The 20,278-nt window shown below is 33.1% G+C and overlaps 1 protein-coding gene across 1 annotated transcript in view; it reads right to left on the bottom strand.

Annotated features, from left to right (window-relative positions):
- The window catches only part of LRBA (LPS responsive beige-like anchor protein), a 740,236-nt gene that overhangs the window by 531,493 nt on the left and 188,465 nt on the right, over window positions 1-20,278 (bottom strand). The window contains exons 24-30 of the mRNA XM_037024623.2: window positions 19,255-19,433; window positions 18,278-18,431; window positions 17,691-17,871; window positions 15,714-15,841; window positions 15,107-15,214; window positions 11,780-11,939; window positions 8,582-9,017 (exon numbers count right to left, since the gene is read on the bottom strand). Coding sequence (XP_036880518.2) covers window positions 8,582-9,017; window positions 11,780-11,939; window positions 15,107-15,214; window positions 15,714-15,841; window positions 17,691-17,871; window positions 18,278-18,431; window positions 19,255-19,433 — 1,346 coding nt within the window. The remainder of the gene's footprint in view (window positions 1-8,581; window positions 9,018-11,779; window positions 11,940-15,106; window positions 15,215-15,713; window positions 15,842-17,690; window positions 17,872-18,277; window positions 18,432-19,254; window positions 19,434-20,278) is intronic.

Raw genomic sequence — 20,278 nt, 5'->3', positions numbered from 1 at the left:
TATTGTATTGTGTTGTTGTGGAGTTTGATTACAATGTTCCAGCTTCCTTGCACAGGGACCATTGCAGAGGACTGAGAGCACACAGATTGTGAGGAGAGAATCCTGGAGGGGTGGAGTTTGGATAAAATGAAAGTTCCTGTGGCCAGGATTCTCACCTGGCCCTGGCTGGCTGGCTCACTACACATATAACTACAATATGTTGCTATTGACTCTATATAAAGAGATCCACCCAGTGCTCTGGGCACAATACAGTGGCACGGCTGCAAGGCTGCAGGAGAGCAGAGCAGAGGCTGGAATGGTGGCAGCACCAAGGACACAGGCCCAGAGGTCCGCTGTGCAGGACAACTGTGTAGGCAGAGAGGCCCAGAGGACAGCTGTGTGGGCAGAGGGGCCCAGAAGATGGCTGTGCGGACAAAGGGGCCCAGAGGCAGAGACCAGCTTGCTACATGCAGACTCGCAATGAGTGAACAGGATAGTGACTGACCTGTCACCATGGAAATAAAGTTGGGTATAACCCTTTCAACCCAAGAATGCTTTACTGTCATTTCTTTGGTCACACTGAATTCATAGCAAACTTGCCAGGGGCTGAAACCCATTAGCAAGACAAGGACAATGTACTATGGAAATATAATAATCCACTGTAACATGTGAACTTATATATATAATATCCTTTAAATTTACAATTATCTTTAATTATCCAACTTAAATAACATATATAAAAGATATATAAAAAAGGAATTTTGGCACTCAAATGGAAACATAATTAACTTTTTTCTTAACCTCAGAATTGAAGCAGAAAACCCAACATGTTTCTATAAGGACTTTAAAGCACCACTAATTTGAAATCTTAAAACCTTAGAAATCTTACAAGGCAGATAAATAAATAAATGCAAATATAAACAATTTTTTGGAATTTATAGAACCCAAGATTTTCTTTTTAACCCCCAGACTGTATTTTGATAATATATATAGAAGAAAAATGCATAGATATAAAAGCTAGATGCAAAAATATCAAATTATCAGATTTGTTTATCTTGTATATTATTCACACATATTTATTATGCACCAATTTCAATTAAATGTAATACTTTACACAAAAATAGTAACTAAAAGACCATATTAGGCTTAACTTAAAAAGCATTTTTAATTGAAGTTAGCTCCATAAACATGCAAAAACCCAGTTAATGAGGTAAAGAGGACAGCTGATATATAATGCACTCCCACAGCAGTGCTTACTTTTAATTACCTGGTGTTAACCATAAGCCTAAAGTCTTCAACAGTCAATTTATTTAATCACATCTTTTGTTGACAATATTGTAACTGCAAGCTTCAAGTATTCCCTTAACAGCTTTAAAGATTTCAGTTTCTAAATAAAGTTATCTAGATACTTGATCCCAATAAATGTATTGAAAAGTAGAAATTACATAATTCACATAGTTTAAAAATACATTTTGTTTTTGTTGTTTTATCAAAAAGGGATAATATAGAAATTGGGTTCCGTTTTACTTCAGTGCCTATCATGTGATGGCAAACACTGTTGCCAATTAAATCAAGTTCTCCTGTGGTAGTCACGGCTTATTCAATGAACTTGGGGGTAGCTGGTGTCACATCATTATAAGGGTGACTGCCAATGTTAACTATACACTAAAAAATAGAAGCAACAGCCACCTGAGCCCTCAGTCCAAAATGGTGTGCTTAAATCACAGTAGCCTATCTGAGATGAAGATTATTGACTTTAAGGGGAGTAGATATGACCCCTGTGTGTGTGTGTACATATGCAAGGCACATGTGCTGCAGGTACATTCAGAAAACAATACAAAGTGTAATGTGTTTATTTCTTACTCTGGGCAGAAATCTAAAAGCCTATTGTTTAAGAAAATCTCTACCTTTTCCACAGCAAACCTATTTTTGAAGAAGGAGAGGAGGAGAAATATGGAGGGTTTACTTTCACATCTGTTAACAGAACAAAGAACCAGCAAGACCAAGTTTACTCATACAATATAGGTAAGTTCTAATAGGAGCAATACAAAATATATTTAAAAAAGTAAGATTGTTTTTTCTATAATTGAAATTTAACATAAATATACCCTGCGCATCAGCAATTCCACTCCTAGGAATTGCCTCAAGATAACTTATGTCCATGAAAAATACATACAATAATGTTCAGAGAGGCTTTATTTATAATAGCAAAGACCTGGAAATAGCCAGAATCTTTTAAGCAGAAAGATGAATAAAAATATGACAGTATGCTTACCCAATGAAACAATACTCAGCATTAATAAAAAGAAACAAACTACTAATAAATATAACATACGTAACTCGCAAAAGCATTACTGCTGAGTGGAGAAACCTGACACAAAGAACACAAACTTCGTATTACCTTTCACATGAAGTTCTAGAAAAGACAAATCTAATCTACAGTAGAGAAAAAGAACAATATCTGCCTCTGGGGATGGGGACAGGCATTGGCTAGAAAGATGCCTGAGGGAACTTTCAGGACTGATGATACATACACAGGTGGATAAATTTATCAACTCATCAAATGGCACAATTAAGATTTTTGCCTTTCATTATATATACACTTGACCTTAAAAAACAGTATTGATCTCTAGAGATCAGCATGCTGAAAAGTTTGAGAACTCATGTCCATAACTTATTTTGAAATGCATCAAATTAAAAAAAAAGATAGACTGATGGACAGAAGGATGGATCTATGGAGAATTGTATGATGAAACAAACAGTTAAAGGCTAATTACAGAACCTCAGTGATGGGTCTATGGCTGTTCAATGTACAATATTTCACATTCTCTATATGTTTGAATATTTTCAGAATAAAACACTGGAAAACTGGTAACAAAAAATTTATTATAGACATTCCATAATGTACATAATCTCTTATTTGTCCCAGATAGCATGGTTAATTACATGTAACAAAAGAACTTTATCTCATTTCTAATGCTGTAAGCTACTTCCATTTATAATGTTTTAAATCATGAATATACCTATTCTTTCTTTCAGTTCAATAAATATTTATTGTCCAAGATTGTTCACATATTGTTATTCTCAATACATCTAAGTATAACTTCCTACATGAACGTAGATTTAACCCAGCATTCCTCACACACTTCTGTAATATGTTTGTATGGTTCCTGAGCATTATATCCTATCACAATTCTAATCCTTTATATATGCTATTCTTCTGCTAAGATGCCTTCCTATTAGTCCTGTTAGCCAGCAAATTTCCGTTTACCTTTCAAAACCATGCTCAAAGGTAAGCCTTCCCAGAGTTCATAATGCACTATTCTTTGTGCCCCCACATGATCCTACTATATAAACTTATAAATTATTAATAGCTGCTATGGCTTAGCACTGACAATACACCAAGAATCAGCACTCAATTCTCAAAATATTCTTAATATGCATATTACACTTTAAAATTTTTAAAGTTAAGCTTAGAAAGGTAAAATTACTTCCCAAATGGCAAAACTGCCCTACAATTCAGGCTTACCTAAGAGCCTCTAATTTGAACGGTTTCCTCATAGTGACTTTTTTCTTAAGTTTTATATAATATAAATATGTATTTTTTACACACCATATACCATATATATAATTCACATACCATATAATTTACTCATTTAAAACGTACAATTAAATGGTTTTTAGTATTTTCATAGTTATGCAACCATCACAATAATTTTTAACATTAAAACATAATTATATATTATAATCATCTAAAAGCAGTGGTAACAGATTTCCAAGATAGAAAATTATGTATGTTCTACTAAAATAATGTATCCACTCACAAATGTTACAAGTCTGCATTCTTGAGCCTAGCTATGTACTTAGTATATAATAGAGAAATAAAATTGATCAATTTCCAAATTTAATGACTCATTAAAATCATTTCTGAGGAAATAACATAATACTTCAGCCCTGGACCACATGAAAACAAAATTCAAAGTCAAAACGATCCAATTAAAAGGACATTAAGCAGTAGGCAGACTTCAAGATATTTTCAGTTCCTTTACCAAGTGTTTTCATCATTATAAAGTGCCATGTAAAAGACATCTTCAACAGAAAGGATATTTAAGCTATCACATTTATTATGTGTATGTATGTTAAGTGTAAACCTAAACTAATGTAGCATATCCAACAAGAAAAACAAAAATCTAGAAATTTAAATTTATCACCACTCAAAACTGATCATGCAAGGACTATGTATTTCACATTTTTATAAAATGCTTTGGAAAAAAGAACAAAGATGCAAAGGGCATTTGACACAACGTCTGATAGCCACTGCCAGGCAGTGTGCTAGGGATATTTCTGGCATCATTCTCAGGCTGAATATTGTTTCTATTTAAGAGACAAATTGAAATCCTTATTAATATTTAAGAAACAAATAATTGAATTTTTAATATCTGACAAAAAGCACTCAAATTTGTTGGCATAATTTGGAAGACAAATGTCTTGTATTTATACAAACTTTTTCTACACTCAATTAAAAAACAAATATTAAAGTATAAAAGCTTACATATTATAGCACTTTTTCTTTACAAACTCACTAACTTTCATGACTAATTAACATTTGTGAGGCATTATGTTAAGCTGAGGCACTACTGTGATAATATATGAATTACTCATATTTACAACACCCTATGAGGCAAGTACTTCGGATTATTATCCCCATGTTACAGATGAAAAACAATTTTCTTACAGTTCTAAATACAAAAAAAGTGTAAACACTGATGATTTTTTTTAACATGAACTAAGATGTTAAGTGAAAGTTCTTTTTATTGGTAACAACAGAGATAAAGCAACAATGTCTTCCAGATCACTAAGGTTCAGAAGTTCGACTTGACAATCATATCAGCTTCAAATATCACAAACTCTCACATAAATGTTCTTTTATTTAACATGCAAAATGGTTCACCAAAGGAGAAAAAAACATTTTAAGCCTAACACTTTAGTCCCTAAGGATCTAGCTGAGAAGCCAGACAAGCCCTTGAACTTTATCAAGATAAATCCCTGGCATCTACTAATCACCGGAGAGGATCTTCAAATTAGATAAGAACAAGAATTTTGGCATGGGAATGAACACAAACACCTTGCCATCCAGAAAGGCCCACAACCTGGCAGCTTTTCAGCAAGGTTGCACTCACATAGCTGTTACTCTAAACTTTCCAGCTATTGCTTGGAAGTTGATAATTCTTAAGATATGAAGAGAGTTGTGATTTCTGACACAGCATTCCAGAGATAATTACATGATTAGAGGGATGTTTTGGAATCCCCAAAGATATTCCACTGGTCTATGCCTGCATGAATAGTTTTCAAAAGGTGTCTCTTGCTAAGAGAGGGGGGAAAAACAGAGCCATTTGCTTGCCATCAGACAATACGTTAAAGTACACCAGACATTTAAGTTCCATGTAACATCCTGAAAAATACTATCACCAAAATTCCCCTTTTTGTTCTATAAAGCCCCCTAAAATGTAGTACCTAATAAACATGGTTTCCTAAACAAGTTCATAAGTCTACTCACTGAAGGCATTGCTAAGGCATAGATTTAATTTCTACACTATTTAAAAAGAAATAAATGTCAAAATACATGAAATTTTGGACATTTATATGAAATACCTTTGACTATATTAAGACATATTAAAAAAATACACTCACTTAAGTATTTATGACCTCTCAATCTAAGATTAACACAAATTTAAGCAAATTATAAAAATTGAGAATACTAAAAACCTAATCATGTATACACCACTTCCCACCTTCAAAATACACTCGGTTGTTAACTTTCTGAGGTATATATGAACATGTATATCTATTTTTTAAAAAGGTAATAAATTCCAAAGTATTCTGTACACTGCTTTTTCATTTAATAATATATCATCAATATCATTTTACATCAATATACAGTGTTCTGCTTTTCCCTCTTTAGTGGCTGCATAGTATTTACTATATGTATGGAAAGTAACACATGGAACCAATCTTTCATTGTTTGGCAACTATATTTGCATAGCGCAGCAAAATGACAGGGTCTAGAGTCAATTTTCCATGGTTCAAATCTTAGCTCCACCATTTATTTGCATATGAGTTTAAGCTACTTAATTCTTCTGTGCCTCAATTTCTTCATCTGTAAAATAAGAATAAAAATAGTATCTATCTACCTACCTATCTAAAAAAATGCATTTAGAATACACCTTCACAGAGTAAAAGCTCATAGCTGTTACTTTAATTATGAAATTCTTCTTAAAGAAAACATTTTATACTTGTCTGTATATTCTGTATAAACTTCTAGAGGTGTGATTACGTTTACATATCTTAAATTTTAATTAATACTGGAATTTTCCCTCAAAGGAAATGTACCAATATACTATCTCAACAATATAGATGTTTCTTCATACCTTAACACTATGTACCTTATTTTAAATCTCTAATTTAATCAGATAAAATTATCTCATGGTTATTATTTTCTTTATTATTAGTGCCAGACCATTTTCACATATTTACACATTAACAGTATTTCTCTTCTTACATGAACTACCTATGTCTGTCGATTTTTCTAGCACATTAGTCATTTTATTGATTTATTATCCTTTTACCGATAATATGTATTCTAAATATTTAATGTCTATATATACATGCTTACACACACCAGAAAGCAGCAGTGACTGAAAGTCTCATTATGTATGATACCGATGTTTGTATTTATTGAGTGATTTCTTCATATTAATCACTATAGATAAATCTATCTTCAATATCACTTAATATCAATACATACACTGTTCTGCTTTTTTTCTCTTTCATGGCTCAGCATTACACAACCTAAGGATAAGAAAACTGAGTCTCGGGGATGACATAACTTTTCCCAATTTACTAATGCATGATAAAGCCATGACTCACACTGTTTGTCTTATTTCTAGAGTCAGTATTTTAAATCCTATGTTAGTAAGCCTATTAAAAAAAAAGACATTTGAAACTAGCAGCCACTATATTATAGATATACCAATATGCTATTTACCTGAAATTTAGACTTTGTCATTCTCATCACTCCAGGACATTGACCTAACCTTTAAACAGATGTAGAGGATAATATGACAGAGGATAGTGGCAAAAGATTCTCCATTAAAATTATTTACTCCGTGTTCTTTCTGAGACCTTAATTACCATGAACAATTTAAACCAGCTTGTATATCTAAAGTGCCAAGGCACACCAAGCCTAAAGTAGAAAACTAGGAGATTATAGAGGAAATTAAGAGAACAGGAGACACAAAGAAATGAATAACCAGACGAAGAAAATGTCAAAAGAAAACAGAAGCCAACAAGAAGGAAATTCCACTGACCAAATCACAGACAATTTGAGCGGCAACATAGCTAATGACAACAGTTTATAACCAACTGAATGAGAAAGGAAACCATAAGGCAGCATAAGAAATGAATTCATTTGAGGAGGATGATAGAGTTTAACAGAACTGCTTCTCAAGGAATACCTTCACAGCAGAGAAACCTAGAAAGTACCATTTTCATAAGTGATCAGAAAGAACATCATCAGTAATTAGGTAAAACTATCTCATTTGTAAGAATACAAGAATAAATAGCGATATTCCTGCCAAAGATGCAACTTGAATCTAATCCTAACAAAGTATTGGACAAATCTAAATTGAGGGATACTTTTTAAAACAGCTGGGCTATCATCTTTTAAAGTGTCAATATCACTAAATTCAAGAAAAGACTAAGGCACTGTTCTTTCAGATTGAAGGATAATAATAAAACACAACAAAATATAACAGGTAATTCTGAACTGGAGCCTTCTACTATAAATGGCATTACTGAGAAACTTGAAAGGTATTTGAGGATTATAAGACAGTATTATATTTTGACAAATTATGGTTATGTAGAAAAAAATACAATAAAATATTCCAAGGAGATGAAGTAGTGTGTGAACTTCCTTGCAAATGACTGCAAGGAAATAAAATGTCTTTTAGCTAGCAACTTCTCCAAAATTAGAGCTAATTTCCAGATAAAAATATTGATTTTTGAAGAACACTTTTAATTATTCTAATACATGCATGTCATTATAGGTAGAATTTCTGAAAATTTAATAATATATGAAGGAAATTTTCAGACAAATAGGAAAGGTTTCTTAGGGCAGCAGAACCAATGAAGTCAGGAATCTGTAAATCAGATTTCTCAAGCTCTCAGTGCTGAACACCTTGCTGAATTCCTCAATCTGTTGGAATCCACAGACTCCACTTTTTTTCACAAAGGCTGGTATAGTACTGACAGTAAGGGAGTGAAAGACAGTCATTTGTAAGTATAGGTGATTTTTAAGTTGTAATAAACACACAATTAACATACAACTTGCCAAAATAATATCTGAATTATTTTTAAAGCACTTTCTCTGCTAATAAAAACTTGAAATTATATACAAACCACACAAAAGTGTCCTTACAATTTTTATAAACTAGATTAAAACATCCCTTTTTAGTGCTGGTGCTACAAAATTTATCAGAGTTAAATTCCTGTTTACTCTTAAGTCTTTATAAATATAAGCATACCAAAACAAATGACTATGTACCTGTCAAAAGATCTGAAGTGCACAGGTTGTTCAACCGACAAATCACCAAGAGCTCCAAGGCAGGCTGGTGGCAGAAGGGCAGGATCCACTGGGGCTCCATCTGCTGGTATGTTAACTAAGCTTCGGAGAATATCCTTCACATTAACATTTTTTGAAACTGGAACTGATGGTGCAGCCTTGTTATCCAACTCATTTTCTCCACCATTTTTGATTTCCTGAGATCTATTGACTTCTAAAGAAAGAGTGCATAGCACCTCACTAACTGCATCTGGGACTGCACTGACACTTGGAGCAGCTGCATCTACACTGCTTCCCAAGGCAGTAGCTGTTTCTTCCCCAATGCCTGAGTCCCTCCTTCGAGAGGATGTTGTGCTTTCAGATTCTTCCACTGATGCTGGTGTTAACGGGCTGAATGTGGCTGGTATGTTTTCTACATCTTACCCAGAAACAGAAGAAAAACATAAATTAAAAATTTGGGGGACAAGTTTTTAAAAGGTATATTCAGACCTGATAGCCATCTATTTTAAAGTATGAAATACGTGTTATGTTCTAAAAGGCAAAAATAAATTGCATGGCCTATGAAACGCCCTCAGTAAATGCACCTATAATTAAAAGATGGTATCATAAAATAATAACAGTAATAATAATAAATGCCAACAAACTATCTTGAAAATACCTTGGGGAAAAAGCTTTCCAAACTGAATGCAACACAAAGCTGAAAGCCAGTGATTGGCCAACAAGAAAAAGCCCCAAATCCTAAGGATAAAGTACAAGGTTTCTCAATTATATGAATCTACTAGAATGTAACTTAATCAAGACAGGGATCTGTCTTCTCTAACACTTCCCCTCAGCACCTGCAGCAATGCCTGGGCCTAAAAAATTCCTACAACAAAGGGCCTAAAAAATTCCTACAACAAAGCAGAAGGCAGTCAACAAATATTTATCAGATGACTATTCATTTCAAACTTTAATTTCCTGCCACTCATGTAATGTAACATGTTACACTTGACAACACCATAACACTTGAAATCTGCTGAACACAGGACAATGTTTTGGACTCCTGTGTCTTTATACATTGCCATTTCTTTGGACACTAATCTCAAGACCTCTACTTCAAACATGGTTTCTACTGACAGAAAAGTTGCTGCTCCTCCTGCATGCACAAAAAATTCAATAATCCTTAAAATCTAGTTCAAAAAGGTACATCATCTCCTCAGTCTGTTTGACTTTCATTCCCTCCAATCAGGTGTTCACTACATTCCAACGAAAATGATCTTGCTAAATCGAGCGGTCAGTTCTCTTGACTTAGCAGCAGCAACTGATTATTCCCTCCAGCTTGGTGAGGACTTTTCTAACTTTACTTGTAGGACCCAATGCTTTTCTGATTTTTCATCTACTACCTTACTGGTTGTTCCTTCTCTTCCTGCATTTCTTTTTATCCCTAACTTCTTACGCTGGAGGAACTTAGTACTCAGTCCTTGGCCTCTTACCATTTCTATCAGCATTACGCCCTTAGTGATCTCGTTCACAAGTCTTAAAATACCACTGCATCAAAACTAAAAGTTCAGACTATTATTTATAACCGCCTACTCTGTTATCTTCTCTTGTATGTCTGAAAGACATCTCAAATTCAGCATGTTGAAAACTGAATTCGAATTATCTTTCCTTGAAAATGCTTCACTATCCAACTGAACCTTATAATCATTCTTGACTACCTTCCATCTTTCACATATGCACACCTAGTAATTTAAAATCCTATTCACTCTACCATCAATATATACCTAGAATCTGAGTACTGCTCATTAGCTCTACAGATAACACCCTAAACCAACCCAAAATCATCTCTTGCCTGGATTACTGCAATATCCTCCCAAGTGATTGTGTTAGACTATTACATCAGTGATCCTATTGGCCCATGTCTCCTGGAATTAGCCCCCTCAAGAAGGCCTTGAATTTTGGCTGGAATTGACTTACTGTAACCAACAAAATGAGGTTGAATTAGCACTGGGCCAGTTCTGTGCTTGAGCTTTAAAAAAGTCTGGCAGCTTGTGTATTCTTGCAGTCTCTGAACACCTGACTGCCGTCTGCCTACCTTGCTGGAGAGGACATGTAGAGAGACCCAGTGAAGAGAAAAAGGTGCTCCCAATTACTGGAAGGAAACCAAGGAATCCAGCTGAGGACAAGTATCAAAGCCCCAGACATAGAAACCAGGCTAAGCCATTTCAGTCAGCCAGCCATAGCTCTTGAAGTTATCCTAGCTAAAGCACTAGATGTATGAGTAGAAAACCTATCTCAGAATTTCCAACCCCAGCAAAAACCAATTGGAGCAGGGAATTAAGTCATTCCCCACAGAATCATGATAACAAGACGAAAATAGCTGTAGTTCTAGCCACTACGCTTTGAGGCAATGTGTTAAGTGGCAGTATCTAACTAAAACACTGGTTTTCCTTGCCCTCTAGGGCATATGCTCAACACAGAATCCCAAGTGATAGTTTTAGAAACATAATTCTAACTCTTACACTCAAAACTCTCCAATAATTCCCTATTTTCCTTCTTCCACACCGTGTTTCTCCTGGTCATTCCTGATATTTTTCTGTTTGATTTTTCTTTTCTTAGTACTTACCCTTCTAAAAATACTGTCATTTACTACATGTACTTGTATCTTCCTTCTCCTCTCACTAGAATACACGCTCCGTGAGGGCAAACATTTTTTTTCTCTTTTGTTCATGAATATACCTAAGTACGTAGTAGGTCCTGAATATTTACTGAATAATTAAATTGTCTCCATTGGGTAGCAGCTACTTCTATAACTGCAATAGCTGCTTCTCTACCTATAAATCTATAACTGGTAGCTATTTCTATAACTGCAATGATTACCATTATTTCATACCAAATCTGTCTCTTACAAGAGTATATTATTTATTCTTTGCAACAAAAATGTTTAACAGTTTATTTGTAAAGGATAACATTTTCTTACTTACTTTTTAATTAGGTGACTCAATTAAGGAACAGAAGTCATCTCCCAATAGCAATTAACTACATGGTACTCAAAGTAAAATATTTTGGTACTTAAAGTAAATGTATGCTCTTACTTTATCCATAAATGGATTTAATTCCAGAATCAATATTTTAACTATTATAAGTAGGTAGCCTTTTACTTGAACTTTGGATGTCAGAGAATAAGATATGGAAACTTACCAGGAAGGGATAAATTCCCACTTTCACTACCAGTTTCCTTAAATGGCTGGCTACGCCTTTCATTTTGGGGTTCCAAAATGTCTCTGTACTTTGAGACCATAAGAACAGAGATAAAGTACACAACAGCCAAAGCTAAAAATTGAGCTTGTTTGCTATCCTCCTAGGGAAAAATAAAAGTAGTTTATCATGCCACTATTAAAAAATGTGTATTCATCTTATTTTACAAGACAATGTTTAAATATTAAATATAAAAATATGTTCACAAATCTTTTAATATATGCAGAAATTAGTAAATTCAACTCAGAAAAGATTAGGTAAAGTCTATTGAAAAAATGCCTGTAAATAAGAGGTTTTATGCTTCTAAAACTTAGAAAGGCAGAATTTGGCTCACTTTTTTAAATTAAGTAACTCAAACAGAAGAGACAGGTCCTAATACACTTTATAGGATTAATTAATCTCAATCATTATATATGAATAACTTTTTATGTCTAATGATAAGAATTAAAGTATGTCAAAAGTCACAGTAACAGTTTTCCTAAAAGACAAACATTTGAGAAAAAAACTGAAATTATCAGTTATAGACAGTTTACCAATAACTTCTCAGAAGTATTTTAAATAGTACAGACTTGGATTGAAAATACAGTGTCTGCCAGAAAGAAAAGTACAAACTGTAATGGCCTCCACAGATCACCTACGTATCTGTATATCAATGACCTCTTCATCTAGTCTAATTCCTCATCTACAAAGAGACCCTGAACACACCACTACTTTTCAAAATAAGTTTGAACTTAATTAATTTAAAGGAAAAGCTAAAACTTTTCCACCAAATCCTGAAAACTAAAGTACCTTATCTCAAGCAGCAGGTAAATTTAGGATAAGGAAAACAAAGAACATTGTTGCTTAGCAGATAAATAAATAGTAACTAATGGTACAAATGAAACTAAAAGCTAACAATTAGCTGGTGTCAAAGTTTTGCACAATTTTAGGGGAAAAATGAGATTTCAGACTCTATGTGAACATATCCACTGATAGGATAGCATTATTGACAGATTTCTAATCTGAAAAGAATCTGTAGTACTTTTTAGTTTCATGTATAAGAACTTACTAGTCTTGACTAGAAAAAATAAATGTACATTTTTTCCTTTATTTAACCATTCCTTTTCTCCAGACACACTTGTGTTCCTCTGCCATGCCACCAATTATAATAACTGCTGCTAATGATATTAACATTAAAAATGTAATCAATGAACTTGCTTGGTCTTAACTTCCTAATCTGTTATAAATTATTTATGTCTCTAAATCGTTAGCTAGCCCATTAATATGTTCAATGTTTATTTCACTAACTTCTGTATAAAGGTTGAAATGTATGCCTGATTTCTGCCCAAATAAAAAATACACCATAATCTTTAGGTTTATGTCCTAATTCTTGAAATAAATTAGTTTACAATTATACTTGTCACTTATTGAATACTTACTATAAGTCAGGTTATGTACTTCATATACATTCAATAACCCATTTGAACAAGATGAGGCCTATAGAAGTAATTTACCTAAAAGCATATAGTAAGAGAAAAAGCAAATCTGAACTCAGATTAGAGTGAATAAAAACCTTATACTTAATCTCAGAATAATTTATTCATATTCCCAATCTTAGTTCATTTTCTTTTTCATCAAAGTTTGCATATGCTGGCAGAGGCTCTGGGTATAGTTTGGGGAATATAATCTTTCCTCTTTTTCTAAAGCTCTCATGAGGTAATTAAGTAATTTTTATAATTACAAAGAAATTAAAATAATTTGTTACTTTCAGAAATGGTATGGAAGACATAGGCAATATTTTAATCCTCTGTCCAAATACCATTATAAAATAACTTGTTAGGATGTTCCAAAGAGCCAAATCATATGGAGCCAGGTGAGGCATTTTTACTTCATTTTAAGTGCTACAGGAAACCATTAGAGAATATTTACAGTAAAAAAGTTATATAATCTATAGTAGTTTCTTAAAGATCATTCTAGGAAACAAAGTTTTGGGACAATAAACAATAAACTCAACACTTGCTCATAAAAAGAGAATGGGAGAGAAACCAGCAGCAATATTTGGTCCCAAAATAACCATAATCAGGGTTCTGGGAAAAAAAATGTTGATAGTTTCTTAATTAAGGATATTATAACAGCTACCAAAAGCAAAAAGCTGAGATATAGGAAAGCACTGTAGCTTCATGGTTAAGAATAAAATTTCAAGAATCAAGATTCTCTAGGTCCTTAATCCACTTCCACATCTTACTACTTGTGTGATCTTAAGCAGAGTATTTAACTTAATACTGCTATCTTTCCCATAGGATTAGTGTGTGAATTAAATGAGATAATACATTTAGAGCAGCCAGTTCTATACTTAAGAGTCAGTAAATGTTCAGTAACTATTAACTGTAGCTAACAGCTATTAACTACAAGTATTACAGACATATTGTATACATGTACAAAAGTTAGTGAAGAACTCCAGAAAAGACTAAACACTAGAGAAAGAGGAAGGAAAATAAAAAATTGAAGTTATAAAGTTCATGAAACACGTATTTAATATACAGCATCTACTATTTAACATGTATTACGTATTCAATAAGTATTAAATAATGATACTACTCTAAATGCTGGTGAATAGGATTACAAATGATTTTTATTTTCATCTTTATATTTCCTTGTATGACTTAACAATTTTTACATGAAACTTAGCCATTTTGTATACAAAGTCAGCTATACAAAACTGTTTTTCATCTTTAAACAATTAAAAATACCACACAGATTTCATCATGCTTCTTTATGTATTTATGTTTCTTTGAGGGAAAAACATTCGATATTCAGTAAAGTAATATGGCACTCAGAATCTGAACATTTCATTACTTTCAGAGTCTGGATTTAGGAGTTAAGATTGCTGGTTGGAATCCTATCATATACTCGCTCCCTGAGCTTAAACAAGTTACTCAAGCTCTCTGGGCCTCAGATCCTACTCACTGATAAAGTGGGAATTACAAAAGTACACAACTGAAGAAGTTGTTGGACATAATGAATACATGTGAAGCATTTACAGTGCTTACTATGTATTAATGTATTATTCATTTTAGTATATTATGCTGATATACTAGCTCCATTTACATAAATAATACTTCCCAATATTCTAAGATTCTAAAATTACTGAATCCAAGAGAAGTGGTTTCTAGGACTTCTTAATCTCTACTCAACTATTTTATATACCAAAGATTTTATTCTCAATACTTTGGGCCTAGAAGAATTTATGTATCAGCTAAGATAGTATGTGAAAGATATATTACCACTTACTATGTCTCTGAAGACAACTGCCCTAAGCCGATTAATATCCATGTCTTGTAGGAGCCTGTCAAAATCTCTTACAGGAGATATACCACCAGTTACGATGTCCACTGGACTCTATTTAAGACAAAAACATTTTTATATACACATTACATAGATGTTTAAAAAATAAACACAATTTTCCAAGAACCAGAAAAACAAGTCTATGACATTGTTTTTGCCAGCCGATTTTTCCTACATCTTTCTTTCTTCTTTTTTTAGGGGCACTGGGACAGAGGTGGGGATCGGGGGTTGTAGAAGGCAGACATGAAGGAAAAAAACAAACTGCATCCTAAATGACACATATGAAATACCAATTGACATATTTGAATGAAAAAGTATCACAGACACCAAAAAAGTAAACATTTGGAAAAGCAGACAAGATTAAGTATAAGTAAATCTTTACTGTACATTTAAACACAAATATTTGAATGTTATGTCCACAGACCAAAATAACTATTTTAGGACCTCTGTCAGATTTATTTAACTGTAGGTTGAAATAAACAATAAGTTTAAGATGTTAATCGTAAAATAAGAGTATGCTTTTTTAATTTAACTAGTTATTCTGTATGCTTACCTTTGCTGCAGATTTCCCCATGGGAATCAGGCTGTGTATTATTTTCTGGCCTTTTGCTGTATCTCCTCTAGTTTTCAGTTGCAAATGCTGCTGACACTCTAAGCAATTCCTCACTGCCACTGCACAAACTGTCATTTATTTTAAGAAAAGCATTGAGCAAGAAAGTATTATGTTTAAGATTTTGGAACTGATAAAAATCACCAACACAATATACTTTGTATGAAACTTATTTGAAGCAGAGTACCTTGAAAGCAAATTCCTCAACTGTCCCTTGACTTTATCGCCTACTCTTGTTTTCTCACTTTGTTACCTACTCTGTTAGGGCCCACTGCTAAGAGGGAATTAGCTCAGGAATCTTAATGAGAAGGCTACTGTTTCGTACATCTCACCTAAGCTACTTGGAGTGATCTTTTATTAAGGAAAAAAAAAATAGGAAAGAAAAGAATTGAAAGAAAGGTGGAAGAAAAAAGAAAGCAAATCACATTGCCATGAACTGGGAATAACAATCTTCTGTTATCTTCATTAAAGTAAAAGAGTCATAAACTGTAAACTTGCATGTTTTTCTTATAATGTGTCATTACAATGTAATTTTAATAGAGACTAAGAAAGAGTATAGCATTTGTAGAGAATATTTATAGGATCTACCTTTCACTGGCTTTCATTAAAACTGCTTAAAAGGTGGGACACAGAAAAGAGACTGATTAACAAATACACAGTCCAAAACTACCTCTCTAGATGTCTCACCAATCAGGCAGTTATTTAAAAATTGAGGGTTAGAAATTACTTTTGAATTTTAAATGATGAATTAGGTAATGCAAAATTGTCTTTTGAATGTTCAGTAAGTTTTCTAATTTCTGATCTCAAATTTTCTCATAAATAAAAGAAAAATGATTGCTGACTCATTATGAAAATCAGCAATGACAAGTGACATTAGTCAATAAACAACTTTCATATGTTCACCATTTGAACCTCTCTTAATAAAATTTTCTAAAAACTGGAAATAGAACTTTCTAAAAATTGCTATATCAAGTTATTTACAGCATCCTAAGTTTTAAAGTACTTGGAATAACATTTTGTGTAAAAATAATCATTGCACCAAAAAAGTCTAAGTACAAGTATATTTCACTTACAGAACAGATACTCCTACTATATATGGGAAAATATTTCATTAATTACATTTTCTACTCCTGATGTTATATTTTCATAGACACCTTATTTCTGATCTGTCTTCACCATGTGAAGTTTGTAAGAGTTTTACTTACATTTCTTGGTCCCCCTCTCTCCACCTACTTCTCTCCTTTTAATAGGCAAATCATTAACAAAGTCTCAGTATTTACAACTAGATACCAGAACTCTTCTACATAAAGGAGCTTCACCTAAGGAAGCTCAGATAATGCTAAAAATTTCTTTCAGGTATCCTAACTTCTACCTAAGGAAGGAATGACTCCAGAAAAAGAAACTTAATAATTTTATTAACTGCTTTAACAAATTTTCACCGCTTATTTGGATAAAGGCTATACATAAATGATGCTAATTTAGAACCTTGCTACTCAAGTGTATTTGTAAGAGAAGAAACATCAACATGACTTGGGACTTGGTAGACATTTCATGCCTCATCCCAGACCTATGGAATCTATCTGAATTTTAACAAGATCCTCTGGTGATTCATGTGTATGAATCATCTTAAGATTTGAGAAGCACTACTTGAAAACAAAGAAAAGATTGGGGGAGAGGAGAAAATAGACCAGAATCAACTTAGATTTTTCAAAACACGTCTTACCTCCTGTAACCAACTTCAGAACTACTACTAAAGCAAAGCACATACATAGTCCTTCATTGTTTGGAGGCTAAAATGTAGCATATGAAAAATTGCCTAGAATATACTTTCCCATCAAGAGAAGAAAGATAATTTTCAATTTAATGTCTGGATTACTGAAAATTTTTTAAGTAAATTCCTAACAGGTTTTAACAGCTCACCCAGTCGAAGACACTGCCGCAAAATTCCTCCAGATGACATATTTTTTTCAGCTTCAATTTCAGTAAAGCCAAGAGAACTTGCAAATATAAGCACATCTACAAGGCTGATGAGCCTCTGCAAAAATGTCACAGAAGCTTCTACTGAAAGGCCTTGAGTAGGTTCAATATTCTCCAGCTCATGCTGTAAGGAATAAAGTTTGACATTTATATCTATAGCCTGATAAAAATCTAGTTGTATTAGAAACATTCCCCAAATTTCTGAATTTTATAAAAAGCCAGCTTTCAGAAATCTAATTCAACAGTGATTTCCTTATCATTTCATCTAAAAAGAAGGCAGTGGAAACATACAGGTGAAATACCATCAATCATATTCACTAGCTGACTCATCCCTAAGAAATCAACATTGTTTTTAAGTTCTTCCATTCCTGGAAAAGATTCTAAGACCCTTTTGGGTAATCCTAAAAGATCCTGTTGTTTTTCGATTATAGCAACTATGATACACAGTAATCACCTCATTCAAGTTTTCATCAATAGAGATGCAAAAATTATGTTTTCACACCAATTTTATATAGTAGTTAAGTCCTTACTGTAGCTGATGTAGCAGCTGAAAGCAATGGCAGTATGCCCCCACAAGCCATGACCATATTGTCCATCACTTGAGAGATGAGATGAATTGTGTTGTGCACAAAGATGACATTATCACTGCTATTCACGAAGTCCATAACTGTCTTTGTTGAATGGCTGTCCAAAGACAAATGCTGTTTACTGATAAAGCTAAAGAAAGGAAATCACAGTTTGCCTACTTGAGGGGTGGGAGGATAAGAAGGTACTTTTGCTTCATCTTGAAAGCTGAGAAAAGTTAATAATGAAGCAGGCAGTTGGGGGCTATATACTTCCTCAGAAGATGTAACCCATTCCATATCAGCAGTTACTATCCATGCTCTTTTCAGTGCTGAAACATAAACACTATTCATCTTATACTTGATTTAAAAAGTTGCACTAAATTATCCTTAACTGGAAACAAAATTGAGAAGTTACATGGCAAAAATTAAGAGGTAAGTGGTGCTACATGTGCTATGAAAAATTTTCTACCAACATTTTCTTAGATAATGCCATAAAATATTTTTAAACAGAATTAAGAGTTGTATACAAATAACAGTAAACAAATTAGGCACTTTTAAAATCGTCATACAATGGAGGGTAATCTGAAATATACAGATTTTTAATACCAAAAATACAATGGAGAAATGGATTTATTTAAATCCCAATTTTTTTTTTAGTACTGCTAGTAATAAACCTATTTGGCAGATATACCTTCAGAGGCTATAAAATATGCTACATGAAATCTTCAGCAAACTTTTTAAAAGAAAAATCTCTGGTTTTCAAATTTTTATAATCTACACATGGAAGCTCATTTTTATAATGGAAAATAAAAGTTAATAGAATCCTACCAGAGAAATAATTTAAATTCAAATTTTTAATCAAATGTTCGAAATTGCAAATTGTTAACCACTAAATTTCTTTGAAAACATACATATCTTCTGTAATAAACATATGGACAAACCTTCTCCACATCTGTATATCTGTTTCTATGGAAAATAATAGATCAGTGAGCAAACGTTGATGCATTTGAGACCATTTGAATTCAGGAATACGAAACATAGTAGATCTGGAATCCCTCCTTTGTCCATTAACTGCCTCTGGTGCTATTCCTTGTCCTGGCTGCTCCTGTGGCCTTGACATCTAATACAAAAATTAAAAAGAGTAATAGAGTAAGTTCAACTTCAAAGGAAGGCATTAATGAATAATTTAATAGGTTATATGCAATTGATCTAACAAATACATTTTAAAATACTAAGGAACCAAATTATAGAAAAATTATTAATGAGTAATAACATTAATACTTTAAGATATTTAAAGAAGAGTTATCAAAAATGCTCAACTACCACAATACAAAAGTATTTAGCTGGGAACCACGTTAGTATTGCCACCAGCTAATGTGGCATTTTATAAAGGAATCCAGAAGTTCTTCATTTTGAATATTTGTATGAAAGAAAGGCAGTATCTGGGTTATAAATTGGCTAGAATTAAGAGCAAATAAATATAAAGTCAAAAGAATGAAGAACAAAGCAACAAAATAGGAAGGAGGGAATGAGATAAGAGCTGAATGAAGTGGGAAATGACAACATGCAGCCAACCACTGTCTCATGTATCACTCTGAGATACCCGTAAAGGAGAAAGCTGTGCCTCTTGATCCCACAAAGCCTCCTCCCTCTTACAAAGTAAAAAGATCTCATGGTTTTAAACCACATACTTCAAACATAAAATTATACGGTAGTAGGTGGTTATATAGGAAGTTAGCCCTAGATTTTGTTGGAAAACTAATGTGCTAACTATGTCTGGGTTATCAAATAAAGGGTAAAAGCAAGCATTTCTAGTATTTGCTTTTTAACTAAAATTATGCCAATCCTGAAATTTCCCAGTAGTTACTTTTGGTGATGCTGTGGTGAAAATAATAATAAAGCTGCCACTTAGTGAACTCACACTAAAAAAGCCAAGCCCTGTGCTAAAACTAAGAAATATAATCT

The sequence above is a fragment of the Manis javanica genome, chromosome 3 (genome assembly GCF_040802235.1).
Source record: "Manis javanica isolate MJ-LG chromosome 3, MJ_LKY, whole genome shotgun sequence".
NCBI classification, from domain to species: domain Eukaryota; kingdom Metazoa; phylum Chordata; class Mammalia; order Pholidota; family Manidae; genus Manis; species Manis javanica.
Note: the sequence above shows the minus strand (reverse complement) of the source record. Positions and strands in the feature narration are given on the sequence as shown.